We start from the raw sequence: 27,962 nt of genomic DNA on the forward strand, positions 1-27,962 counted from the left end.
ATAAAAGCGCTTCAACAAACATCTATAGATCACAATTGTCCCAACTGTTACAGAATGCCTCTTCAGCGTTATTGTGAACATACAGAGTAACAAAGCAATCAAACAGCCATTTCATGTTGCAAGACAAGTGCAATCTAACTTAACCCACAATATCAAAGAAAGGACCTTCTTCTGTAACGGCGCTCTTGAGTCTGAACACTAAAACAGCCTTGTAGAACCTGATAATGTAATAAATTCCCGATAATGTAATAAAAATCTGCACTTGAGTCCATTGAAAATGTAATAAAACCTGATAATGTAATAACTTCCCGATAATGTAATAAAGTTCATTTCCCAATAATGTAATACACTTTTTACCAATAATGTAATAAAGTATAACATTAATGGGAGGTTATTACATTATCAGGTTAGCCTTCATTTCACAAGTCCTGATAATGTAATAATTCCCCAATATTGTAATAATTTAACAGCAGACCACCCATTACTTGGGTTCAAGTGGTGATACTGTGTATCAACTCTAGCTCAAGAGCTCTAGCGCCACCAACAGGTCAAAGTTGAATGTTTATTCACTTTTGACCCGTTCATCCGTTTTTCATCAAAGCATGTATCACTGGAACCCTTGGGCCAATCCCAGCTCAATGCATCCTCAATGGAGTTTTTCGGCCATATTGGATTTTCCGCCATCTTTGATTTGATCAAAAACCTTCCATTAATGTTATACTTTATTACATTATTGGTAAAAAAAAGTGTATTACATTATTGGGAAATGCACTTTATTACATTATCGGGAAGTTATTACATTATCAGGTTTTATAACATTTTCAATGGACTCAAGTGCAGATTTTTTTTATATTATCGTGGTTATAACATTATCGGGAATGTATTACATTATCAGGTTCTACAAGCCTGAAAACATCCATGATTAAATACAATATCGATAACAGTAATTCAATTCTCAAGTTACAATTAGCAGGAACTGTATGAAAGCTTAATATCAGAAGCTGGTGTTAAAATCATGTTTACATTACAGCTGTGCAGCCTTGATATCTCACTGCTAATTAAGATATTCAGTGAATAAAAAAGGCCTGCTGTTTTTCATTTATAGCATGCTGCCGGTAACGAAGTCAAATCAGACTTTAGGAGTATAGAAAACACATGACAAATACACTCATCCTGGATTTCTTGTGTAGGATTTGTCGCTTCAGCACCTCAGAGGTTAATATGATTTGTAAGATTTTCACAGCTTTACATGATGGGCTTGTTCCATTTAAGTTAAAAAAGAAAAGAAATCATAAGTGAGTCATGTTTGTTTTGGTGGCCAGCACCAAATGTAGTGATATTTTTCTTTAAAGATAGCATGTTTGTCTTTTTGTCAGTCTGCAGAATGAATACATTAGTTCCTCCTTTAACTGCATAGTATGATGGTTTCCATTTACATTAACAATCATCTCAAGTTAGTTGGCTTTAGCATTCAATGGCCCTTTTTTTTGAAAATCACATTCATATACATGACAGGCTCCACGTCTGAATAAAATAGTTAAGCATTCATTTACATGTCTCCCATTCCTGCTGCATGACAGGATATAAAGAGGCTAAAGGCTAAATTGATTACAGCAAGTATTCAGCAGAGTCTGCAGTTGGCGAAGCAAACACACGGAGCAGAAGGGAGAAATGTTCTACGTCTACGGGCTGCGACGGTGTGCGCTACTTTAGCTAGTGAGGTGAACGCAGGTTGTGGGCTCCAGGTCAGCCTGTAGTCAGTGTAGTGTGGGACAGGAAGTCTCATGAGCGTGAACTTTAACCCATTAAGGCCTAAAACGCCTGGAAAAAATGCCTGTAAAACCTCTGGGCGAATTTAAAATAGCCCCCTAAAACCTGAAGTTTTTCTGGAAATTCAATAAAAGTCTCATCGCTTCCTACTAAATAATAGATTTTTCAGCCTCTGTAGCAGATAGAAATTAAATTCAAAAAGTATTTGAGAGCTTATAGCTGTTATATCTGAGCTCCCTCCACTATAGTCGTCTTCCGCCATGATTTCAAAGTTCTGGAAAAGTCCCATGATGCATTGCGACACTACCACATGTATTCTCATTTTTTTTAGACATTTTGTGTCTTTTTTGGTCATTTTGTGTCTGTTTTTAGTCATTTGGTGTCTTGTCATTTTGTGTCTTTTTTGTCATTTTGTGTCTTTTCTTTAGTCACTTTGTGTCTTTTTGTGTCTTCTTTTAGTCATTTTGTGGCTTTTTGTGTCTTCTTTTAGTCACTTTGTGTCTTTTTTGTCTTTTTGTGTCTTCTTTTAGTAATTTTGTGTCTTTTTTTGGTGATGATTTCAAAGTTCTGGAAAAGTCCCATGTTGCATTGCGACACTCCCACATGTATTCTGATGCATTTCATTGGCCGAGAGACTGAAAATAGGTGGAGAAAAAAAACTACAAATACTACAAAACGACGCATCCGCTTTCCCGGCTTTAATGGGTTAAGGTTGTTTCATAAGTTAGTGCTCATTGATCCCATTTAGCTCATTGGTGACCCCTCCCCAAGTGCTGAGAGCAGATGTGTTTAAGGTCACTTGAGTGCTCACTGGTGGGAGGGAGGGAGACTTCCCTTAACTGATTCAAAGTGAGACATTTGGCTCCGTGACGAGGTCTACTTGGAGGTAGTGGCAGGCACGCTGATGGAAAGCGCCCGGCGAGGGGCGTTTGAGACTTGCCGCTGCTGGGACAAGAAGGACTGGCCGGGGGAGAGCACGGAGGAGGTGCAGCCGCCGAGGCGGGATTCAATCGCCAGCTTTTGAAAGTTCAGACTCTGAGGATGAAGAGAGTTACATTTGGAATGGTAATCATATCATTAAAAGGCAAAGGCAGACAAAAAAAATCCAATCTGAACACCAATCACTTCCACAGTTGAAAACTTGGCAGCTGATTTGCTCTGTGGAGATATGTGAAGTCTGCAAACTTGTTTATTTCAGTATTATTTTCAGCCATAACCATAGCATACAGGTACATCTCAAAAAACTAGAATATCATAAAAAAGTTCAATACATAATTTGTCAATCATTTCAGAAAGTGAAACTCATACATTATATAGATTCATTACGCATAGAGTGAAATATTTCAAGCCTGTTTTTCTTGTAATTTTGATGATTCTGGCTTAGAGATAATGAATGAAAACACCAGTTTTTTGCTGTGGGGTTGAGAGGATTTCTACACAAGAGTTATTATGAACAAACATTGTGATTGAATCTACAGGTAAATCTAATTTTCTGAGACACTGAGTTTTGTGTTTTCATTATCTCTAAGCCAGAATCATCAAAATTACAAGAAAAACAGGCTTGAAATATTTCACTCTATACGTAATGAATCTATATAATGTATGAGTTTCACTTTCTGAAATGATTGACAAAAAATACAGAACTTTTTTTATGATATAATTTCTTGAGATGTACCTGTATATGTCAGATCATTTCATTTTACCTTGTTATACCACGCAGTGACGATCAGCTTCTCCTCGTACTCTCTCAGTTTGGCCTGCTCACATTGACGCTGCCAAGGCAAATCAACCAAACATGAGTTAAGTTTGAAAGACTTGAAAATAATTTTAAAAACTGCATGTTCACTGTAAACGAGTCAAAAATCATATTTACTTCCAGGTTGAGGACCTGCTTGTCCCGGTCTGCTAACTGGTTCCTCAGAGACTGGATCTCAGCGGTGGCTGGGTTGAGCTTCGGATCCAGAGCTCGGATAACCTACCAGCACAAAAGAAAAGTCAGATCATACGACTGGACTCTATCTGGTGTTATCTGGAATTAAAAAAAAAATAATAATAATAACTAGGGCCAGGACTCGATTAAAAAAAGTAATCTAATTAAGTAGAGGCTTTGTAATTAATTAATCGAAATTAATCACATTTTAATCACATATAAATATTTGACCTGAGAACAGTGAGAAGTAATTTTTTTCACATGGATTTTTAGTATACCTATATATGTAAATATATATATATATTGGATAATGACTGAATACATAAGCTAAAGCAACAAAAATATTGTTTATTTTTTGTTCAAGTCCAACAGACCAGTGCCATTTTTGCCATTAAGTGTAGCAATAGCATATTTATAAATATAGTACATTCATAAATCCAGGTAGCCTATAGGTAGGTAGACCTTCTGTAAACTAGAATACTTTGTTTTTTTAAGTCAAACACAATCAACGCTAGCTACCACACTAGCCGCTAGCTGCTATATGTTTAGCATTGAGGTGATACTTGAGGCTGGATGTGCTGCTATGGTGATATGTGAATTCCCTGTTGCATAGCAACACAACCATGCTCTTATGGACGCTTCCATCCGTTGGTTTTTAGTAACTAAATGTCCCATCATCCACGGGGCCAACCAAAGGTCTCATCAGCTTCTTCCTTCATGTTCACTGTGGTTTGTTGTTGTCTGAACTCATCAACGCTAGTTGGTGCTCCAGTATAATCGGTCCGCCTGAAACTCATCCAGTGAGAAACGTTCCACGGTGCAAAAATAAGTGTGATTAAAATGCGTCAATTTTTTTAACGCGTTCATTTTTGTGTAATTAATTCATCTTAATTAACGCGTTAAAGTCCCGGCCCGAATAATAACATAACAGAGAAATTATATTTTCTCATTACTCACATTGCGAGCTTTCTCCAGGTACATTTTGTACCTCTCTTCCATCGCCCTCATGTCGTCATCCTTCTTCTTCAGAGCAGCCATCAGCTCATCCAGCTTCAAGGCTTAAAGGAAAGAGAGAGGTAATGAAATCTGTTGTGTGTTGATGCACTAGTGGTGTCAAATTGGGGGAAAAACACATGTGATTGTAGACTTACAGGTCTGAGTGTTGTCAGGCTGCAGGTCCTCCAGCAGCTCCTTCTTCTTCATGATTTCATCCTGAGCCTCGTTCAGCTGGACCCTAACGAAACAAATGCTAAATGTTTTTTCACCCTCCTTTACCGGAGAACACAAACTCAACTTTCTCAACTTTTACAATAGAACTGAAACATAATTTACACTTACATGTGCGCATCTAGTTTCCTCTTCAGGTTTGACTGAAAAAAAGATAATATATTTTAGCTTCTACAGGTACAGGTTGCATTTTGTTAAACTGCAAAATAAGCAGGTTACAATTTTTGTTACATTGAACATGTTGTTGTTCAAGACCTTTTTGGAGGTTGTGGGCTGTGAATGTTTAGGGGGAGATAGCAGGGCAACAATAAATGTCACATAGAAGTGGTGACATCATCTGAAAGCTTTGAACCTGGAGATTAATTTTAGATGAAGCTCAGCACTGTGTGTCAAGATGTTCTGGTCAAAAACATCAAATTAAAATGACTTAATGACTTAATTATTTATTGATTGAAGCCCTTTTATGGTGAATAAAGGGTCATAACATGGACGCTTTCTAAAGTCCAGTCCAGGTTCAACTGGGTCCCAGAAGTTGTTGCAGCAATTTTTGGGTTGATAACATTTGTTACACACGTTTGGTGCTCAATAATGCAATTTTATTCATATCAAGAACGGATAAAAATGGTCAGAAATAACCTCCAGAATATAACATCAATATATAAAGACCTTTGGAACAATATAGAAGAATCCATGCTGAGATTTGGGTTCATAAACTTTGGTCATTTTGGAGATTTCTGTATTTTCAGCGATTGGATGACGAGCATTTCTATTCTACAAACTGATGAGAAACCCTCTTATTGTTAATAAACCTAGGAAAGCTGCTCATCCTCTGAATGCTCCAGGTCTCTAGTTTGAGAGAGATGTTTTAGTTGTTGTCTGCTTCATTATTTGTCCAAAATTTGTCGTATCAACTGAGTTTGTATGATCTGAACTGTGAGATTCTCTTCAGTGAGACAACATGCGTGTTAGATTGGGGGTCGCCACCCAAAAAGGTTGAGAACTACTGTGTTAGACGTTTCCTCTGAATGGGTGTCGGAGCTCCTGGATCACTCACATCATCAGGTTTGGCCGCCTGACTCTGCAGCGCCCTCTGGAGGTCCTCCACCTGCTGCTGCAGCTCACTGATCCGCTCTTGACTCAATCTGCAGGTTGCAGGGAAACATTTACAGAATAATACGTTTCAAAAAACATAATAGCAAAGCAGCCGATGAATCTGCAGAAGAAGAGCCTCGTAGAACCTGATAATGCAATAAATTCCCGATAATGTAATAAAAATCTGCACTTGAGTCCATTGAAAATGTAATAAAACCTGATAATGTAATAACTTCCCAATAATTTAATAAAGCATAACACCAAGCACCTTTAGATTTCAAGAAGCTGTTGAATGCATTCGGTTGTCATGGATACCTCGTTTGTGAAAAACGGATGAACGGGTCAAAAGTTCATAAACATTCAACTTTGACCTGTTGGTGGCGCTAGAGCTCTTGAGCTAGAGTTGATACACAGTATCACCACTTGAACCCAAGTAATGGGTGGTCTGCTGTTAAATTATTACAATATTGGGGAATTATTACATTATCAGGACTTGAGAAATGAAGGCTAACCTGATAATGTAATAACCTCCCATTAATGTTATACTTTATTACATTATTGGTAAAAATAAAAAAGTGTATTACATTATTGGGAAAAGCACTTTATTACATTATCGGGAAGTTATTACATTATCAGGTTTTATTACATTTTCAATGGACTCAAGTGCGGATTTTTATTACATTATCAGGGTTATTACATTGTCGGGAATTTATTACATTATCAGGTTCAACAATCCTCTATCACGGCGGGATTAACTCTGCTCACCTGTTCTCGGTGTCCAGTTCGCTGCGTGCCTTGTGCGCCTCCTCCAGCTGCTCCTGCAGTGCAGCGATCTTCTCCCGCTCACATTCCTCCTGCTGCACTCTCAGCATCTTGTTCTCATGCTGCAGCCTGATGAACTTTTCCCTGAACAACCACGCCTACACAGTCAGTGTCCATACGCCACAGAAAAGTAAAAAAAAAGCTTACATTTTCAAAAGCAGCATTTGTTACCTGTACTCGGTGGGTAATAATTCAGCTGCCAGGTTTTCATGGCTGGGACTGCCAGAAGGAAGAATCCCTACAGGAAAAAAAGATTGTGTGGTTTAGAATAGAGTAGGAGACCCAGTTAAAAGTTATAAATAAATGTATACATAAATAAGTAATAAATATTTGATGATTAATGTATGATTAACTAATTGAAAGTTGATAGAGCTGATTATTCAGTTAAACAAATTATAATTAAATAGGACATAAATGTATATCATGAATTCATTTCTAAATTTTCCTTTCCTTTATTCTTCCTTACATGTATTTTTACAGTAAAATAGTCAACTTTTCATGTCAGAAAAACAGAAACCCTTTTTCAGCTTTGTGAGGGGCATTTTGTGGCATTGTCTCTTCTTTTTGTTGTTGTTTTTTGTTGTTGTTTTTTTCAACACAAACCACTGAGTCACACACTAGAGCAGCTGGAGCCAAAAGCTGCTTCTCCTCCATTTTGTACGTTTTTACTAAGAGCATGATGGGAAAAAAATTGCATGGTGGGAAGAAAATGCTAAAAGAATCTAGTTGTAGTCTTGTAAATAGTTTCCCTGCAAGATTCACGGTTTGTCTAAAATCTCAGTCTGAGACTAAAAACTCTAAACACTTGTCTTTAGATGTGAGCTGATAGTTTTCCGGGAGTCTTTTCCAAATCTTTTCAAAGTCTTCTGATGTATAGGCAGCATAAGTATATGTTGAGTTAAAAAAGGATGACAGTTATGCAGCTTGTGTTATAGAATGTGGATAATTCAGAAAGCTATGCAGCCTTATGTATGCCAGTGCCTCAGCTTGCTAACGCATTGATTACATTGGCTTAGTAACAGATAACTTGTCCTTTCTGGTAGACATAAGGTATTAAAATAATCATTTGACATGCGTAAATCTAATGTTTTTTGCTAAATGTTTTCCCCCACAGTGATCATCAAACATACCTGCTTGGGAGAGCTGGTGCTGTTGAGCCTGAGTGCAGCGCAGCTCCTCATTGATCTCCTTCAGAGAATCTCTCTCGATGATGGTCCTCTAATGGAGGGGAAGACGTGTTTTAACAATAGTTAGGAAGGGATGTTCAAGATAGGGTTGTCAAAAGTATCAATACTCAAAAAAGTATCGGTACTAAAACGTTGTATCCGGATACGATACTCATTTTCAAAAGTATCGTGTTATTATTAGCCATTAGCCGCAGCTAGCAATTAAAGGCTGACGTCACATTAATGATTATAAACAACGTAAATAAATAAATAAATAAATCAGGCAGGTAGTATGCCCATATTTCGTTAATTGACACAGTGTCAGTATACATAAGTATAGAGTTAATAAGTTTACATAATATTGGTGAGTAATATTGGTAAGTGAGAAAAGTGTTATTTTCTCTCTTGAATTCCCAGAATGAAGCAGAGAAAAGTCGACTTATCAAGCTTGCCTAATATTGTGCACAGCATACAAAATATTGTTGTAATTGTTATTGTTTATTGTATTTATTTATTTTTTTCACTACCTCAGACCTGAAGCTTGTTATCATAGTTTCTTTTTGCATAAACTGTTTTTTATTATAAATATTTAACCTGTGGTTCTGTTCATTCTTACATGTTGCATTTTTCTCGTTAATAATTTTAGGGTCTTTGTTTTTATCCTTGTGGTATCGAAAATGGTATCGAGTATCGAATATTTTCCTGAGTATCGGTATCGAAGTTGAAAATTTGAGTATCGTGACAACCCTAGTTCAAGAGTTTAAAAATTCTGCCAATTCTTCCCGAGACATTTCAAAAGTTGTCTCACTTCTTTCTCCTTCATCACAGTTTCGTGTTTTTCCTCTAGTTTCTTCATCTCGTAGGCCAGGTTGTCTGCTCGCCGCGACTCCTCAGAAACCTTCTTGTGGAGCTCCTGGACCTGACAGACACCAAAACATACACAAAAAAATAAATGTTTCGCTTAAATCAATCTGTACTTTTTGAGATATTTTATACATGAATTTCCCTTTAATCCTTAGAAGTCTAAGCATTCACATTACTTAACCCTTTGGAGTTTGGAGCTCTTTTGTCGGGTTTGGGCTCCTTTTCATTCTGCCTGTATACAAACCACTTAAAAATCTTTACCATGACGTGTTGGTATCATTGTTTTCAAGACAACCTCATCTATACAACCACAAAAAAAAAACAAAAAAAAAAACACACACATAAAACACCAAAAACCCCCAAAGAAATTACAAAGAACACACAAAAAACAGTAAACACAAAAAATTGCATTACAAATGCTAAATGCACAAAGCTAAATTAGAAAAATCTCTACAAAAAAGTAAAATCATGTTTCTACACTTGGGTAGAGGGTTAATGCATTAAATTGGACATGGAAACTTGTGGAAAAGCCAAAACTTTAGAGAAAAGCTGACAGCAGGGCTCCATGCGGCTTAGTTTTTACGTCATGATGTAGAAGTCTTGCTCCGGCGATTTTGTGGACTCCAGAGGGTTAACATCCAACGGTGCTTTGCATTTTATTTACCTGTCTCTTGTACGTCTCAAGCTGTGCGCGGGCAGCGTTGGCCTTGCGCAGTTCTTCCTCCAGGCTGACCGTGTTGTGCATGTAGGTCATGTTATTCTCCTCCAGCAGCTTCATCTGCCTCTTTAGATCTCCAAGATTCTCCAGTTTACGTTTGTATGTATCCACGGAGGCCTCCAGCATCACCACTCGATCTGAACAGTTTCTACAGTGTATGAAAACAATATAAATACATAAATATATTTCTAAAAAGCTGTCAATGAATTAATATGATTCCAAGTACTTTTTCTTCTTTAGTGTCTTATTCCAGGTCTTGATTGAAGAAATAGAACAACTTAATTCCTTGTTGTCTTGAGTGATTTTGCTTTATATTGAAATGTTACTTTGTGGGTCAATGTTGTTTTACTGCCTCTTTTAGTGTGTGCTCATGCAAGACATCAAACTACTCTGTCAAGGCCAGTGGAGAGCAGCTTTTATGCCAATTTTTGTCCCAGCCAAACAAAAAAAAAAATCAGCTAATCGTCTGCTTAGAATACCCTCAACCAGACAAGAGGAACTAATCAATGAAATCATGCTCTCCACACTGGCACATCTGGCAGAGAAGACTGATAGTTTCTCATTCTGCTGCAACAAAAGATCTCTGATTGTATGCTGCTTCTTAACCCATAAGAACCCATGCTGACACCCGTGTAACAAACACTTTAAATGTTCTAGAATCTCCCATATTCAGCTTTATGCTTCACCATAACTCATTAAAGGCTGATTTCCACCGGGCGCGTTACAGCAGCGTCACGTCAGCGTCTCTACGCGAGCATTAGGTAGGACTTCTATTTCTCCGCGAGACGCTGCCAAATCGCGTGAATCTCAACAGAGCAGATCGCACCAGACAGGAAGTCTGACTCAGAATCAGCGTAAAACACTTCCGCTCCTTTCAAAATAAAACACAATACGCAGTTCATGCAGCCTAAAACAACTTCACATCAACATTATGTTATGACCGGGGCACCAGATCGGCAATCAATCAATCAAAGGGTCTCAGAGGATCGGCGACACGGACGACAAGAGACTGATTGTTGAAGTGGAACATCATACAATCATTTATGACATAACATATTGTTTTTATAAGGATAGATGGTCAGATCAACATATCTTTCACGTCAGAGAAGCAAAGTAAGTTGGTTTTTGTTGTTGTTGTTTACTTTATACACACAGTTTATCCATAGACTGTATAAATAGAGTTTATCACGGGATCTTGCGGTCTCCCGTATGGTCAGGATTATCGCGTGATCTCGTTATCTCGCGTGTATACGACCGGCTCGCTAAGCCGACGTGCTGCTGCTGTAACGCGCCCGGTGGAAATCCCCAGTAAGTCCCTCAGCAAGACTGTTTGACTGCGACAAGAAGTGAATATGTGTGTGACTGGAAACAGAAATGTAAAAAAAAGAGCTAATTTCAAAAAGCTTATTTTTTTGTTACTAGGCTAAGTTTAAACCAATTTAACAATTCTAATCAAAGTACATTTGACCAAATACAAACAAAAAATAATCCTATCCTGTCACAATTTTGATAAATGTTGTGGAGATGCAAAGAAAAAGCCAAATTTGTGTTTCTGTAAGAAGAAAAGGTGTCTAGTTTATTTATTTTAAAATAAGAAATATCATAAACATAACTTCCATAAACGCCCAATGTAACATATATGTCATATCACAGATCTTTGACATTTAGGGGTAGAATTTTTTTAAAAACATCATAAATGTGTTCTATGTGGTCCACACGGTCTGTGGTATAGCCCACCATAATTTTCCTTTAAGAATAAATAGGTCTGGGTTCTTATGGGATAAAGAAAGAAAGACACAGACCTCAGAACGTCCAGTTCGTCTTTGAGGGCTCTCGATTCTTCTGCCAGGCTAGTGAGCTCATCGTTACGGTGCTGGACCTCGATCAGCTGCTTCTCCAACTCCTCACAGTGGATCCGGTAGTCATCCTTAGCCGCCTCCAGCCTAGAAGATACAAATGCACATACAGGTACATCTCAAAAAATTGGACTACGAAAAAGTTCAATATTTTTCGTCAATTATTTCAGAAAGTCGTATACTATATTTATATATCATTACACATAGTGAAATATTTAAAGCCTGTATTTCTTGTTATTTTGATGATTCTGGCTTAGAGATAATGAAAACACAAAACTCAGTGTCTCAGAAAATTAGAATATCACATAAGATCATTAAAAAAAAAAGAATATTTTTAACACAAATGTCAAGCTTCTGAAAAGTATCTTAATTTCTATACATCAATACTTGGTTGGGCTCCTTTTGAATCATGAATTACTGCATTAATACTTGGTGTCATGGAGGAGATCAGCCTACAGCACCATGTTGCTTTTATAGCAGCCTTCAGCTCATCTGGTGTCTCTCACCTTCCTCTTGACAACAGCCCATAGACTCCTATGGGGAGTTTGCTGGCCAGTCCAGCCCAGTAACACCATGGTCATTGAAGCAGCTTTTGGTACCTTTGCCAGTGTGGGCAGGTGCCAAGTCCTGCTGGAAAATGAAAGCAGCATCTCCAAAGAGCTTGTGGAAGCATGAAGACTCTAAAATGTCCTGCTAGATGGCTGCTATGTTGACTGTGGACTTCAGAAAACACAGTGGACCAACAGCAGCAGAGGACATGGCCCCAAACCACCACTGACCCAGGACTCACATATTGAACTTCCTCACAATATTCTAATTTTCTGAGACGCTGAGTTTTGGGTTTTCATTATCTCTAAGCCAGAATCATCAACAACAAAAAAGAAAAACAGGCTTGAAATATTTCACTCTACATGTAATGAATCTATATAATGTATGAGCTTCTCTTTCTGAAATGATTGACAAAAAATATTGAACTTTTTCATGATATTCTAATTTTTTTGAGATGTAACTGTAATCGTTCAGACTTTTACTATCACAAAGCGGTTGCTGCAGTACATTTAGGTGGCATCCCACCTGAAGTTCTCCTCCTGCAGCGTCTCTAACTGTTGCTGCAGCTGGCTGTGTTTTCTCCCTGAAGGGGTGCTCGGGTCGTCAAACGTGTCCAGCTGATTGGCTCGGTCTGTTAGGACGTCATTCTCAGCCAACAGGCTGTTTCTTTCCTCTTGCAAAACAGCCACCTGTCCAGGAACAAGACCGTTTAGAGAGACTCTCACAAGTGATGCAATTTTAAGTTAAATATATTTGTGTTAAGTCTGCAGGAAGAATCTGTGAGGCTCAATTATTTCATGCAAAGCAGCAAAAAGTTACATGTGAGCATCAAAAGGCACAGCCCTCCATTACAGACGGCTCTCCTCCTCTCCCAGCTGTTAAAGCAAACAGTACAGTTAATCCATGCTGGAAGCAGAGCACAGACAGAGTACACTTTGAGTAAACATGTTAATACACGGTTAGTTAGTTTGACTTTTCACCCATCATTTCCCTGACGTGTCCTTTTTTGCCACCAGACACTGGACTATTAGTCTCAGATTAACTTGCTATAGTTTTCCTGTAAGTCCTGCAAACAACATGTCTAACAGACAAACTAGATAAAAACAACCACAATGATCATCGTCTCTCTTTAAAAACTACACGTCTAACTATGGCTGGGCTACATGGTTTGAATCAATATTGCAATAAGAATAATATTGATACATATAAATACACTGTATTCAACATAATATGATGTTATTATTAGATATAATTACAATGAACAATGTTTTTATTTTTATTTTTAATTTTTTGTAACACTGCAATTTCAATTTACAATAATATTATGTTACTTCTTTCAGTTTTACTAGGCTAATGTTATGGCCAACTTGTGGCCATTGAGAGGTTGTGTTCATTCTTGTGTTCATTTTTTCTGTTTGTGTTGATGCCTGTTGTCTTTGTTGTTGTATGTCTGTAAATTGTTGTGTTTTGTTTTGTAATGTACTTTAGGACCCCCTCGAAAACGAGAGGATTCCTCTCAAGGGGTTTATCCTACTCAATACATTTCTGGAAAACAAAACATTTCACACAATTGAATAAAGAAAGCTTCATTTGTATGATATGTAACATATCACAACATTTGTTCTTTTTTGTGTGTTGAAATCTGGTACAGACATGACCTGGGCAAGTATCTAACAGGATAACTTTAGAAAAAAGATTTAAATATCACATTGGGGGAAGAAAATCACTTCTAAGATTGTGTAAGATGTTTTTTACACACCATATGCCTGCATAACTTTGATATTCAACCTGCTAAAACTTCATATATATGATCATCAGTGACACTTAAAGTCTATGGAAAGTATTAAACTGTTGCCCAACCCCTTCTTTAACTCCACTGTCTTATCCTATGAACTATACTTTAAGTCTAACACAGAACAATATAATTGCAATATACAGCTGCATCTCAATAAATTAGAATGTGATGGAAAAGTCCATTTATAGCAGTTTAAGTCATAACCCCAACCAAGTATTGAATCATATAGATGGACATACTTTTCAGAGGCCAACATTTCCATATTCAAGGTTCGTACACTTTTTCAGTAGTCAAATTCAAGGTCGATTTTGAAGCTTTTCCAGTACCTTTCAATGGTTGTAAATGTCATGTTTTAGATGAGTACTTTGATACTAAAAGGGGTAATTTCACTTAACCATACCACCAGCAATGGTATTACACTTTTAACATCTATCTATCTATCTATCTATCTATCTATCCATCTATCCATCTATCCATCCATCCATCCATCCATCTAAAAGTAGTTTGCTAATCTCATAAAACATACTGGTATGGGAATCTAGGGGCTAGGAGCTAAAGTAAGCACACAAAAATCATCAACCAGCAGCTGGTGGAACTAAAAACGACCCAAACTAGGAGGAAAGACCCACAAATAGGCCTTAATAATACTTCAGGAGCCCTCACATCCACTAGGAATTAGAAAAAACTATACTATACTACACTAACTATACTATATAACTATATAAAAACTCCCTTCAGTAAGAAGATACAGGGTAGAGCAACAAGAAACATCTCAGAAACAAGAAGACGCAGGCAGAGCGGTCTTCATTTCAGATAGGCTATAGACTATTCAGTTTATATAGTTTTTCCATTGAAAATGCGGTTATCTATAGTCAGATTGCAAGAGAAATACAGTAAGAATTTCAAGCATTTACAAGCACTTAATCCAAAATCCAAGCACTTTTCAAACCATGAAATCCAAGTATTTTCAAGGATTTCAAGCCCCTTCATATTAAACATACTTTTTAAAATTGGTCTTTTGTAATATTCAAATTTTTTTGAGACACTGAAGTAATGGTATTCGTTAAATGTAAGCCATAATCATAATTAAGAAACTAAATAAATTAAGACATGAAATGTCTCATTCTGTGTGTAATGGATCTATATAATGTGTTATTTTCACTTTTTGAATTGAATTACTGACATAAATAAACTTTTCTATGATAATCTAATTTATTGAGATGCACCTGTATATTTGTTTTTTTTACCAAAGAAGAAGACAAATTTATTATAATGGCAGACAGATGTTCCTGGGTGAATTACTGGAATAAAACCACAAAATATTAAACAGGCACTGCGTGACTCTTCTCGGACAGGATCCTGACAGAGCCGTCTGTTAGCGGAGTTAGAGTAAACGTTGGAGCAGCTGGTTTAGGTGGGTTTAGTTTTGCCGAACGGTCGGCCATGTTGGACTTACCTTTCTGCAGCCAGAGACGACCGAGACTGGTGACAGAACAAATCAATCTGTCGAGAGTCCAGTTGAACAGTTGATCAGTGCCTGTGCTACAGTACAGCTAGTGTACAGTGCTGAGTGAGGCCTTCTAGCAGTGACAGAGCATGGGCTGGTTGCCACGGTGATAACAGCACGGCCCAGACTCTAAGCCCACAGTCTTTCTGCCACAGCACATCCAGACAATGGAGCCGAGCATTACAGCGAATTACACAACTCCCTCCTGTTTATACTGTACCACAGTGTGTGTGTGTGTGTGTGTGTGTGTGTGTGTGTAGACATGAGATCTGAATAGTGGTAAACCGACAGAAAGCACTGATAGTCTAGACGGAATTGTCCAAAAAGTGAAAGTGAGGAGCATTTATGGGTACAAGTCGGAAACCGACCTACTTTACATATTTCAAGGGTGCCGAGTCCAAAAAAAATGGTTCCCAAGTGAAATTTTTAGTTTTTGACCTTCTAATTTGCATATCAAATGGCCGCCAAATTGCCCATCTTGCACAGTCATTGGACCATTTCCCCTAGTTTTTTGTAAGTAGGCAATCAAGATAGGAAACTACGTTTCTGGATCTATAGTCTAGGGTCAGAGCAAGGATATAGTGGAGCCTCAGTGCCTTTTTTATGTGTATATGTGTATATACAGTACAGGCCAAAAGTTTGGACACACCTTCTCATTCAATGTGTTTCCTTTATTTTCATGACTATTGACATTGTAAATTCATCAAAACTATTAATGAACACATGTGGAATTATATACTTAACAAAAAAGTGTGAAATAACTGAAAGCATGTCTTATATTCTAGTAAGCAAAGGGTGGTTACTTTGAGGAATCTAAAATACAAGACATGTTTTCAGTTATTTCACACTTTTTTTTGACAATGTAAATAGTCATGAAAATAAAGAAAAACGCATTGAATGAGAAGGTGTGTCCAAACTTTTGGCCTGTACTGTATATATATGCAAAATACCAACTTTTAAGGTGAAATTAAGCATTATTCGTGTCATTTTTTAAGGCTGACATAAATATTCAATCAATATCACTTTTAAATGTTCCCAGTGTATATATGATAAATGCTCCTCACTTCTTATAGAAGGCCTTTTTTTCTGAAATCCATCTAGACTATGAGGCCAGGCGGCTGTACATGAATCATTAAATGTGTATTTATCAGTAGAAACACTCAAGTGTGTGTGTGTGTGTGTGTGTGTGTGTGTGTGTGTGTGTGTGTATAAGCTCTGTATTCACCTGTATGTCCAGCTCTTGACAGCGTTGAGCCAACGCTTCCTTCTCTGCGAGGAGTTCAGTGAGTTCCTCCAGGGCTTTTTTCAGCTGAGCACATAGAGAAAAAGCAGAATTTACTTATTTAACGTACACTGACGTTACTTATCAACTGGTTCTGCTGCAATACTCAGGTCAGGAACCTCAAAAGGTCTTTTAAACCCTCCAAGGAGCATCACCTCCTCCTCATGGATGGCCTTGTTAAATTCTTAGCCAAAGCGCAGAACTACAGCTTTAAGTTATAAATAAATCTTGTGGAATTCTTATGCTACACAGTTCAATTCACTTCGTCAGATAAAAACACAGCTGATAGTGGTGACTTTTTTGGTACAATAAGAAAACCCCAGAGACTGTGGTGATAATGCTGACCTGCTGTTCCTGGTCCCCAGACAGTTCTCCTCCAAACGGGGCCATCATCTCTTTACTCATCAGCTGAAGAAGAAAAAAGAAAATTCACAGAATAATTAGAATAACTCCAAAGTCTCAACCTCTTTTACCCAGACTCAATCTATCTGCCCTTCCTCAGCAAATACATCTCAGAAAATTTGAATATTGTGAAAAAGCTTAATATTTTTTGTCAATTATTTCATAAAGTGAAACTCGTATATTATATAGATTCATTACACATAGAGTGAAATATTTAAAGCCTGTATGTTCGTGTAATTTTGATGATTATGGCTTAGAGATAGTGGAAACCCAAAACTCAGTGTCTCAGAAAATTGGAATATTACATAAGATCAATGAAGAAAAAAAATATATATATTTATGATATTATATATAGATATTTTAAACACAAAGGCTTCTGTAAAGAATCTTCATTTCTATACATCAATACTTGGTTGGCCTTCTTTTGCATGAATTACCGCATTAAAACAGCCCATAGACTCCTATGGGGTTCAGGTCAGCCCAGTTTGCTGGCCAGTCCAGCCCAGTAACACCATTGAAGCAGCTTTTGGTACCTTTGCCAGTGTGGGCAGGTGCCAAGTCCTGCTGGAAAATGAAAGCAGCATCTCCAAAGAGCTTGTGGAAGCATGAAGACTCTAAAATGTCCTGCTAGATGGCTGCTATGTTGACTGTGGACTTCAGAAAACACAGTGGACCAACAGCAGCAGAGGACATGGCCCCAAACCACCACTGACCCAGGACCATCATATTGAACTCTTTCACAATATTCTAATTTTCTGAGACACTGGGCCTCATTCATGAAACGTTAGTAGATTTGTGCGTAGATTTGCACATAAAAGCCTACGCTACTAAAAACCTACTCCGGATTCATGAACGCCGCGGGAAACTCAGATCTGATCGTAAACACGTGTGTATGATCATGAATGCCAATCCATCGTAAGGTGGCAGCGCGCTCCCGGTAATCAGCAATTAGCATGAACCCCGCCCATGAATTGCTAATGACCACCATATAAGGAGGTGTGTAGAGGCATCCTGTCAACCTGTCAGTCATGGCACAAAGAAAAAAAGAACGAGAAAGAAAAAAGAATTTTTCCGAAGCGGAGATTGAAGTTATTTTGGGAGAAGTGGAGTCCAAAAAAAATTTTTTATTTTCATCTGTTAGTAGTGGTGTGACAGGGACAGGCAAAGCGAAAGCGTGGAGGGAGGTGACGGACGCAGTAAATGTGGTTTCTGTAGTGCAAAGAACTACGTCCGAGGTTAAACGTAAATGGTTTAACATTAAACTTGACGCAAAGAAACGCATTAGCGCACACAAAAAAAGTACATCTGCCACAGGAGGAGGACGCTCAGAGTCCAAATACCCCGTTGGTGCGCTCTACAACGGCCCGAGTAGCCGCGTGCGCCTCATTGTATGCTCCTGTGGTGTCTGCGGGCTGGCCAGTGGGGTCATAAGCCACGGCGTCAGTGGGTAACCCCTATCCCCTATGGATATAGAAAGGTAAGTCCATATATAACACACACATGTGATTATGCAGGCTATATTCTTACCAATGAGCCAGCCGTCTCTCACAGCTCCATCCTCCAAACGCGTGCCAACTGCGCAATTACGCAGGATGAATGCGTCATGCGTCCCACCGGGCCACCGTGCCACAACGTTTAACAACACACACTTTGCGTCACAGATCAGTTGCACATTCACGGAATGAAAGTTTTTCCGGTTAATGTAAGCAAATGCATCACCGGATGGAGCCTTGATGCGTACGTGTGTGCAGTCTATGGCACCGATAACACCTGGCATGTTTGCAACTGCGCTGAACCCCTGCATTACTTCTGTCTGCCGTTGTGCGCCGTATGGAAATTGGATATACTCTGGCATTAATTTAATGATACCTCTGAGAACTGCAGGCAGGATGCGTCAATTTACATAGATAATTCACAATTATGAGTTTAATCTGAATCTTAATCCCACCAATTGCCAACTAATTTAACTAAATATGTTATATTTTTAATCGTTTGCCATGTTTATATCACATGTTTCAAAGGCATCTGCGTATTGTGTACATAACAGAACGCATTATGAATTAAAATTGTAATTTCCAACAGTGACGAGCATTATTTATATGCGTTCTTAAATTTACACAAGCACTACGTGTGGTCAGCAGCATGTGTAGATTTTGTTAGTAGCTACGAAAAGATCGGAGCTACTAAAATATTGATGAATGCGGAGATGCACGTAAATTTCAGTCTGCGAACGGTTTACACACAAATTCGTTCTGCTCACATTTCATGAATGAGGCCCACTGAGTTTTGTGTTTTCATTGTCTCTAAGCCAGAATCATCAAAATTACAAGAAAAACAGCCTTGTAATATGTCACTCTATGTGTAATGAATCTATATGATGTATGAGTTTCACTTTCTGAAGGGATTGACAAAAAATATTGAACTTTTGCATGATATTCTAATGTTTTGAGATGTACCTGTACTGCTGTTGAAGTCCCTATATCTTTAACATCTTTAATCTGAGTGAAGACCCTTATTTGGATGGACTGACCTCCTGGATGGCTGTCATGACAACATGCTGCACAGACTCCTCCAACGTCATGATGATCTGAATGTATTCTGTCAAGAGAATGAGAGAGATTTAAAAACTACAGCACTGACTGCATCGTTCATTATAATACAGCACTTGTCCCACTTCCAAATGTAACCCTGCATTCATTGATTTCTGTGACAGGATGCCTGATTGGCTCTGCAGGGCGATAATTAAACATTGTTCGACTGACGTGCTTTAACCCAACAGGGTTTTGATGGAACATTCTCTTTCCATCTACACTGTACAGCACTTTTATAATTCAGATACCTGCTTGTGTCTAATACAGGCAGCAACCTCCTGGTCTGAGCAGGGAGGCAAACCAGAAAGTACCTAGCTGAATTCTATCAAAAATTCCAGAAGGGGGCGCTAAGTTTGGCTTGATTTATTACCTCAAAAACTTTTTTAGGACAACACTATGGTCTCAATCACTAGTAAAAAATCTTCAAAGCAATCTGATGTTAATAGTTCTAATAATAGCCCCATTTAGAAGAAAATAGAAGATAAAGAATCGCATGATTTGGGGCGTGGCTACCTTTGATTGACAGGTCACTAACAAGGCGAGCCGTCATCAGGAGAGAAGCAGAACAATGCGTATCCACGGCAACGTTCCAATAAAGTAATATATAACGTTATATACATATAAAAAAAGGACGTTTATCGGTTTGGTCTCATAACTTTGACCCTTTCACTGTATTTTCACTTAATGACAGTTTATTCATTGTTTATTATTATTATTATTGGTTTTGTTCAGTAAAAATGTCTCATTCAGCGTTTGGTTGGACTAACAGACACTCCAAGGAGTCGCTGTTCATTTTTCTGAGGTAAGTAATGAACATTTAGTTTTGTTTTTTGCTAGCCAAAACTAACATCCTAGTCAATGCTCCAGTTAATGCTAACATGAATTAGCAGCAGCTTCTCTCAGTCAGGTTGAGGTGTAGAGAGGCTGTAGTCAGTGATCAGATCCCTCTCCTCCTCCACAGTCCAGATATGGTCTGCTCCCCGTATCAGAAACAAGATGGAGACGAGTGTAACGCTGAACTCGATGCTGACAGTCCACAAACAAACGGGTGACGTCACGGTTGCTACGTCCATTATTAATACAGTCTGTGGTCTGGTAGAGCAGTGGTTCCCAACCTTTTTCTTGAGGGACCCACATTTTTACCATTGTAAACTTTGGCGACCCCCCATTGTCCATTGCTTCTATGAAGCCAAACTCAATGTAACTTTCATGGTACCCTCTCTTTTTCTTTTTGAGATAATCAGCATTTTCATCTCCCTGACGCTCCGCTATTTTTCTATTAGCTCTGTGTTTCTGTTGTTAGGTGAGGTTACCTGTGTCTACTGCAGGAGGGATGTTACACATGTCCTTATTCTTGCGATATAGCCTTTATTTTTACATATTTCTATAGTGTTTTTTTTTTTTTGTTTTTTTTTAAATAAATGAATAAACGTTTAATGTAGCCCTTATTTAGCGGATTTTGTCACACTAATGAATTAATTGCTGACTCATCTATTTAACACATTAGATTAATTACATCCCTTAAAATCAAGAGGGCTTCGCGACCCCCCATGGATCTTTGGCGCCCCCCTGGGGGGTCGGGCCCCCCCTGTTGGGAATCACTGTGATAGAGAAGCAGCTTCATACCTTGTTTACGTTCACACCTGACAGCACAGCCCAATACGAGCTGCAGCAGCCTCCCTAGCTCCAGAGGGTCTGAATGCTCTGCCACCAGGGCCAGATCTGGCAAGGGGAAGCCTGAGATTTCCTGGGCTAAGACCTGATGGTACAGAGACAGAAACAAAGTGAGTGAAACTCCACTTATCTGGATCTGGATCTGGATCTGTAAACAGTTGTGTTTTGCTACAACTAAGAGCAATGATCAATAAAGAAGAATAGTATTTTTCCAACTTTGTTCATGTGCTATAAGTTGTAATGTGGAAACAACAAAGTTTTGTTCCACAATGTTTTGTATCTCATTTTTCCAATTGTTATGACACCACATGAATGCATCACAAAAGCCCCATCTCACAAAAAAAAGTGAAGAATAATTTTTATCCGCCCCGTGATTGGGATCTGCTTCTTTCACAAGGTTCTTCTTTGCAACATGCTGAATCCTTCTACCAAGTTTCATGAAAATTGGACCAGTAGTTATTCTGTAATCCTGCGGACAGACAGCAAACAAACTAGGGTTGTCAATAGTATTGATACTAAAACGTATCCGGATACAATACTCATTTTCAAAAGTATCGAGTATCTGAAGCTTGTTATCATATTTGCAGTTTCTTTTGGCACAACTGTTTTTTATTATAAATATTTAACCTGTGGTTCTGTTAATTTTTTTACATGTTGCTTTTTTCTTGTTAATAAAAATATTTGTTAAATTTTGGGGTCTTTGTTTTTATCCTTGTGGTATCAAAAATGGTATTGAGTATCAAATATTTTCCTGAGTATCGGTATCGAGTTGAAAATTTTAGTATCGTGACAACCCTAGAACAAACTGAGCCAAAAACATGACCTCCTTGGTGGAGTTTAATATTTCAGTTATGTGTTGATTTTGCAAAGTGGATTTAAAAAAAAAAAACCTGCTGAGATTCAGCACTCTATTGTAGAGGTTTTGTGAATCAGCACACTAGGCTCCTGGGGTTTGGTGCCACATAAACAGTGCACATTACAACTCCCACAAGAATTGAATGAGAACACAAGAGTCAAGTTACTCCCAATTAAAACAAGGAGGACATTGTGTACACAAAAACAACTTACCTCATTGTAATAATCAACCATCATCTGAAGGATCTTCTTCAGGTTGTTCATCTGAGATCACACACAAGATTATAAAATGTTATGAACTTAGTTTATAGTCAAAACAGGGCACAAACTCACAACATAGACTTAATGTAAACATAATGTTCATGCCATAACAAAGAATGACACGAATTCTCAAATGTACGCAGCAGACATTTTGACTTGTTTGAGGACAAAATGTTATTAGTAACATTAGTACAGTGTCTCCGTAAGTCCAGCATGCACAATACCGGGGGCCTTAACCCATTTAAGCCGGGAAAGCGGATACGTAGTTTTGTAGTATTTGTAGTTTTTCCCACCTATTTTCGGTCTCTTGGCCAATGAAATGCATCAGAATACATGTGGGAGTGTCACAGTGCATCATGGGACTTTTCCAGAACTTTGAAATTATCACCAAAAAGACACAAAATGACCAAAAAGGACACAGAATTACCAAAAAAAGATACAGAATTACCAAAAAAAGACACAGAATTACCAAAAAGACACAAAATTATTAAAAAAGACACAGAATTATTAAAAAAAGACACAAAAATTGTTTTAAAAAAAAAAGACAGAGTTACCCAAAAAAGACACAGAATTACCAAAAAAAGACATAAAATTACAAAAAAAACTTCAGGTTTTAGGGGGTTATTTTAAAATTGGCCAGAGGTTTTCCACGCATTTTTCCAGGCGTTTTAGGCCTAAATGGGTTAATGGGAAACCCTTACGCCACTACGGCAACAAGTAGGAATGTTGACAATATCATGATATGCATTTTTTTTTTACCCATAAAAAAATTATACCGGTATAATTGTGAACGATACGATATGGCACACCCCTAGTTGAAGCAAACACAGGATTTAGCACACAGGGGGGTTCAGCAAAACATGAGGAGAAAAGTCCGAGGACAGGCAGGGAACGGGGACCAGACAGCACTGCTCCGTACCTTCAGTCTCCAGTTATCTTCAACGTCTGATTTGATCCGGCCGAGCCAGCCATCGGTGAACCACGCCGGGTCTCTGCAGCACACAGAGGAGAGCAAAAGTTCATCTACATGTGACTTCTCAATTAATTGTGCGTCATTGAAGGTGAAACTCCTCTAGATAATATTGAATGTTGCTGTTTGTTTTCTGTCAACCTTCGGTATGTAGAATCATTTTCTAACCGTTCCTAGATAACAGTGTCCTTTCAATCAGCTGTATGTTGCACATGTGGAGTGACAGTTAGAGTTTAAAGCAACTTAGACGGTGTTTTTCTTTAGAAAAGTTTTACATCCCACTCATAACATAACATGTCTTTCTACTGAAGTGCATTGTGAACTCTGAGGGTTGCTGTCTGAGGTGGTTCTTCCTCTATAATACACCTAGTATGTGTAGCAAGCACAGCTGTGTCTCTGTTAAACTCTGCCCCCCCAGCGGCCCATCCCTCTTGACACAGACACCACCCATACTGACTGGAAACAGTAACCGTCACTGCACAATAAACTGCACCTTCACCTTGTTCATCTACAGCGCACATATAATGTATCACCTTCATTTGCACTACTGTGCAGTTAGATCTGCATTTTTTATATAATCCATACCTGTATATACTGCATTTTTTATATAATTCATTCCTGTATATATTGCACTATGATTCACTTAATTACTGCTTAAGCACTTCTGGTTAGATGCTATCTGCATTTCGTTGCTTTATACTTGTGACATGTGCAATGACAATAAAGTTGAATCTAATCTAATCAATACTTTGTTATTGTTTATTTTAATTTTTTGTATTGTTTCACAACAAAAATATAATGTTTACTTATGTGTTAAGGATTTGCATAGCTGAAAAAATGTTGCACTACAAAAAAAGAAGCATAAAGAGAAATTAATCATGTAAAAGCTTTTGTGTTTAAATGCTTTAATGTGGAATCAGGCAAAAATGCATTAGAACAATTAATGTAGAGGGGTGGCTGTTCTGCCAAGACGCCATGTGATGTGAAAAGAATGTGTGATGCCAAACCACACTGGTTGTAAATAAATAACGGATCTGCAGAGTAGCCAGATATTATGATTAATAGGGCAGATCTGGACAGCCTATAGGTTGTATTCCTCTCCTTGAGCTAGTGTGTGTGTGTGTGTGTGTGTGTGTGTGTGTGTGCTCACATCTGATGCAGTGCCTGTGATATTGCTGCTCCAGTGGTCAGCTCCTCCACTGTTCTGCAGGGTGCAGGAGTGTTGAAGGTCTGCAGCTGAGGGGAACAACAACACAACATCATGGAGAGCACAGGGAATAAAACATTGTTAGCGAGATGCTACAGCACATTGTATTATCCAAGCAATCACTGGAGAGATTCTTCACAATACAGTAGATGTGCTGAGATGATGTACCTTCGTCCAAACCCTTAAAAATGAAGAATTATCAAAGATAGTAGAGGACAGGTAAAGACAAAAGCTTCCTCGCTGTGAAGTGAAGTTGTGAATAATTTAAGTAGCAGCCAAGGTGTAAGGTGTAAGGTGAATTCTCCACCAATCACTTAAAGTTTGTCGTTTTTTAAAACTCATCTTAAAACCTATTTTTATTCCTTGACTTTTAACCACGCATGAGACTCTGCTCTTGTTTTTAGTGTTTTATGGTTTGCTTTTATATATTGTATTTTTAAAAAGCAATGAGTCTACTTATTTTAGTGTTTATTCCTGTTTTATTTATTTTATTGTCTCTTGTTCTGTTTGTTTATGTACAGCACTTTGTTGCGGCTGTGGTTGTTTTAAAGTGCTTTAAAAAATAGTTGAGAGTTGAGTTGAGAGTTGAAATGACAGAACTATTATTATACTATATTTTAGCCTACTTTTTACTTTATTGTTATAGATTAATCAGAATCAAAGGTATCTGAAATCAGCTCCACCTTTACCAGCTGCATTGTAACTACTCCTTACATGACTGAATCACTTATTATAATCCAGTAATATAATATACATTATTGTCTGATAGTAGCCATTTATATAGTATTATTTTTACACATAATACTTCTTCTTCTTCCACTTCTGCTGGGAACATTTTGTTCCCTAGTTGGACCCAAAGTTTTTTGCCATATAACCCTGACAGGCTTATTAAATCTACCAATTAAAACAGTAACACTGTTGTTAAACAAGGTAACTGATGTGGCTTAGATACAGCTGGACACAGCCGCAGGATTTACCTGTCAGATGAACTTGACACGAGATTTCATTAACAACACGTTCAGCCCGAGGAGGGCTCTATGCTGGGGCAAGAGGGGGCCGAGCCCCCTTAAATAAATGTCTTGCCCCCTCAAATCAAAATTTTAGAAGTAGAGAAAGCACATTTTAATATACTCACAAAATTAATATACAATACAATTTGACAAAATAATCAGCAATAGCAGAAAACTGCCGAAAAAGGGACACGATACACAATTGTTGGTTGAAATCTGGATGAAGGATGCTGTTTATTTTATTCATTTATTTTACTTTTCAGTTTTCCCCCCCTGAGGGATTGCCACCTTATTGTGGTCAGGGGGTTTGCGTGCCTCAGTGACCTGAAGAGCTAAACCAGCAGGAGCTTAGTCTTCAGGTGGGACACCTGGACAGGTGTGAAGCTAGAGGCCTGACAAAGTGTAATCCACTTCTCCAGGTTGGGGTTGGACACATAGACCCATCTCAATGAGGAAAGCATCGTTACTATAAGCACAGAAAAAAAAGTGCTGGAGCAGCCTGTCCTGTCCTGTTGAATCTTGCTTCAATGTTTCTATTTATCTATTTTATATATTGTCTCTTTGCTTTGTTCTGTAATTTTACTAAATCATTTTCTTTTTTTATACTCATTTTTTATGTATTGTTCCATCAACCTGCCCAGGGACTACAGGTGGAAAATAGCAACCTGCTAGAACCTGCTAGCACAATGCATATTCTCTTGTTGTACAAGATTAATGTTTTATTGTGCGCTGTCTAGGGTTGCAAAGGGGCGGAAAATTTCCGGTAAATTTCCATGGGAAGTTAAGCTTGGGAATTTTGGAAATATTCCATATTGGAAGCTTTCCATGGGAATAATGGGAATTATGGGAATTAATGGGAATTTAGGAGAACTAATTGGGAATATATTATATACAAGCATAAATATAAGCAGAAGTCATAAGAAAACATCCATACAAAATGTTTTCAACAGATATTTCAACAGATTTAATTGTAAGTAGAGTAGAACACGTTCTAATTACTTGTTTCATGGATGAACAAAAACAGGAGTGTTGGGCCCAATATCACCCATCCCCTAACCCCACTCATTCAAAAATGCACATGTGCCAGTAGGGGGTGTGGTCTCAATAGCCATGCAGTAAGCAGTGTGCTCTGTGCATGAGGAATTGAGGAATGGCATGGATATTCAAGTGTATTTGAATGGCATCTGTTTGTTTTAGTCAAGATTATGCTAAAATATACTTTCCTCAACTATATTTAAGTTCCCTAAGAAGAGCCAACCTTCAATTTTGAAAATTCCCAGTTTATTCCCATAAATTCCCGTTAATTCCCTTAAATTCCCATGGAAAGTTTCCGTCTTTGAAAATTCCGGGAATTTTGCAACCCTAGCTCTGTCCCTGTTTTGAAATAAATAAATTACAAATTACAAAAATGTGTACACATGATGCCCCCTTCACATTTCTGCCTGCCCCCTCATATATGCTGCCTAGAACCGGTCCTGGTTCAGCCTGTTATTATTACACTCAACACTATCAACACATAGTGGATCACACCCATGAAGAGGAACAGGTGCAGCGACGCTAAACCAGCTAAATGAAGGTATCCAACTACTGCATGTGTTCCTTAGCTACATTTAATCAGTTACATAAGATTAACAAAAGAGCTACATTCCACAAATATCTCTTGGTTAATTGGATTAGCACTCTATATCCGCAGAGGACCGAGTATAAACTAAGGGATATTGTTTGTCTTTGTACCTTTAAGTGGTAACTTTATATTTATTATTCTGCAGTAGCTAATGAGAACATATCCAGACTCAGCTCCACCTGGAGCTAATATCTGTAATAACGACGCCACTGTTAGACTGTAAACTAACGACCTTCTGCTCTCCTTTAGGGCTTTTTTCCTGCTTTTCTCTCGGGTGGTGAGGAGTATTTTCGCCGACACCCCCACCACCTACAGACAGGTAAACCCCGCCGCTTCCACCGTCTCCATGTCACCTTAAGCCAAAAACAAACTCACCCATATCACGAGGCTCTCGGTCAGCGCCGTTTTAATATCGTCCATTTGTCCCTTTTTTTTAGCTTAACGCTAAAATATATTTCCTCCACCTGTCAGCAAAGCTCTTCCGCTCCTTTCCTCTGCATTTGACCTCACCTGCTGCCAAGAGGTAGCTCTCTGACGACAAATACGTACGCTGGAGAAGCACGACGGCCGCTCCGTTGTTAAAGTGCCGTAACATGTACGAGAATGCCGCAGCTTCTTAGTTCTTTGACGTTTGGGATGAAGAGAGGGATATATACGCCGTATCCAATCAGCGTTGAGATCTGCGATGATGGACGCATGTTAAACCGCGCTGTAGCCAATCAGTGAGCGCGATCTGCGATTAACACACGCCCCTATTCTCTGGCCAAAATCAAAACATTTCTGATCGGTG

The 27,962-nt window shown here is 38.3% G+C and overlaps 1 protein-coding gene across 1 annotated transcript; it reads right to left on the reverse strand.

Moving 5' to 3' along the window:
• Positions 1–27,924, reverse strand: hook1 (hook microtubule-tethering protein 1). Its single transcript, XM_059341079.1, has 22 exons — positions 27,548–27,924; positions 24,482–24,567; positions 23,281–23,353; positions 22,314–22,364; positions 21,198–21,330; positions 19,511–19,578; positions 16,924–16,986; positions 16,522–16,605; positions 12,520–12,683; positions 11,392–11,532; positions 9,536–9,737; positions 8,816–8,926; positions 7,972–8,059; positions 7,013–7,079; positions 6,785–6,925; positions 5,982–6,069; positions 5,039–5,070; positions 4,852–4,934; positions 4,658–4,758; positions 3,644–3,745; positions 3,474–3,542; positions 1–2,805 (listed from the first exon to the last, which is right to left on the reverse strand). Exons 1-22 carry the CDS (start codon positions 27,590–27,592, stop codon positions 2,647–2,649), a joined length of 2,151 nt encoding a protein of 716 aa, XP_059197062.1. The 5' UTR covers positions 27,593–27,924; the 3' UTR covers positions 1–2,646.
• Positions 27,925–27,962: the final 38 nt, after the last annotated feature.

Source organism: Centropristis striata, chromosome 9 (assembly GCF_030273125.1).
Source record: "Centropristis striata isolate RG_2023a ecotype Rhode Island chromosome 9, C.striata_1.0, whole genome shotgun sequence".
In the NCBI taxonomy this organism is placed as follows: domain Eukaryota; kingdom Metazoa; phylum Chordata; class Actinopteri; order Perciformes; family Serranidae; genus Centropristis; species Centropristis striata.

What these genes read in the sequence shown, in the direction of transcription:
- hook1 (XM_059341079.1), bottom strand. Translation starts at nt 27,592, where the DNA reads ATGGACGATATTAAAACGGCGCTGACCGAGAGCCTCGTGATATGG. An exon ending in AAGATAACTGGAGACTGAAG is followed by an intron (nt 22,365 to 23,280) that starts GTACGGAGCAGT and finishes GTGTGATCTCAG; the next exon opens with ATGAACAACCTGAAGAAGAT. An exon ending in TTGAGACGTACAAGAGACAG is followed by an intron (nt 8,927 to 9,535) that starts GTAAATAAAATG and finishes GGTGTCTGTCAG; the next exon opens with GTCCAGGAGCTCCACAAGAA.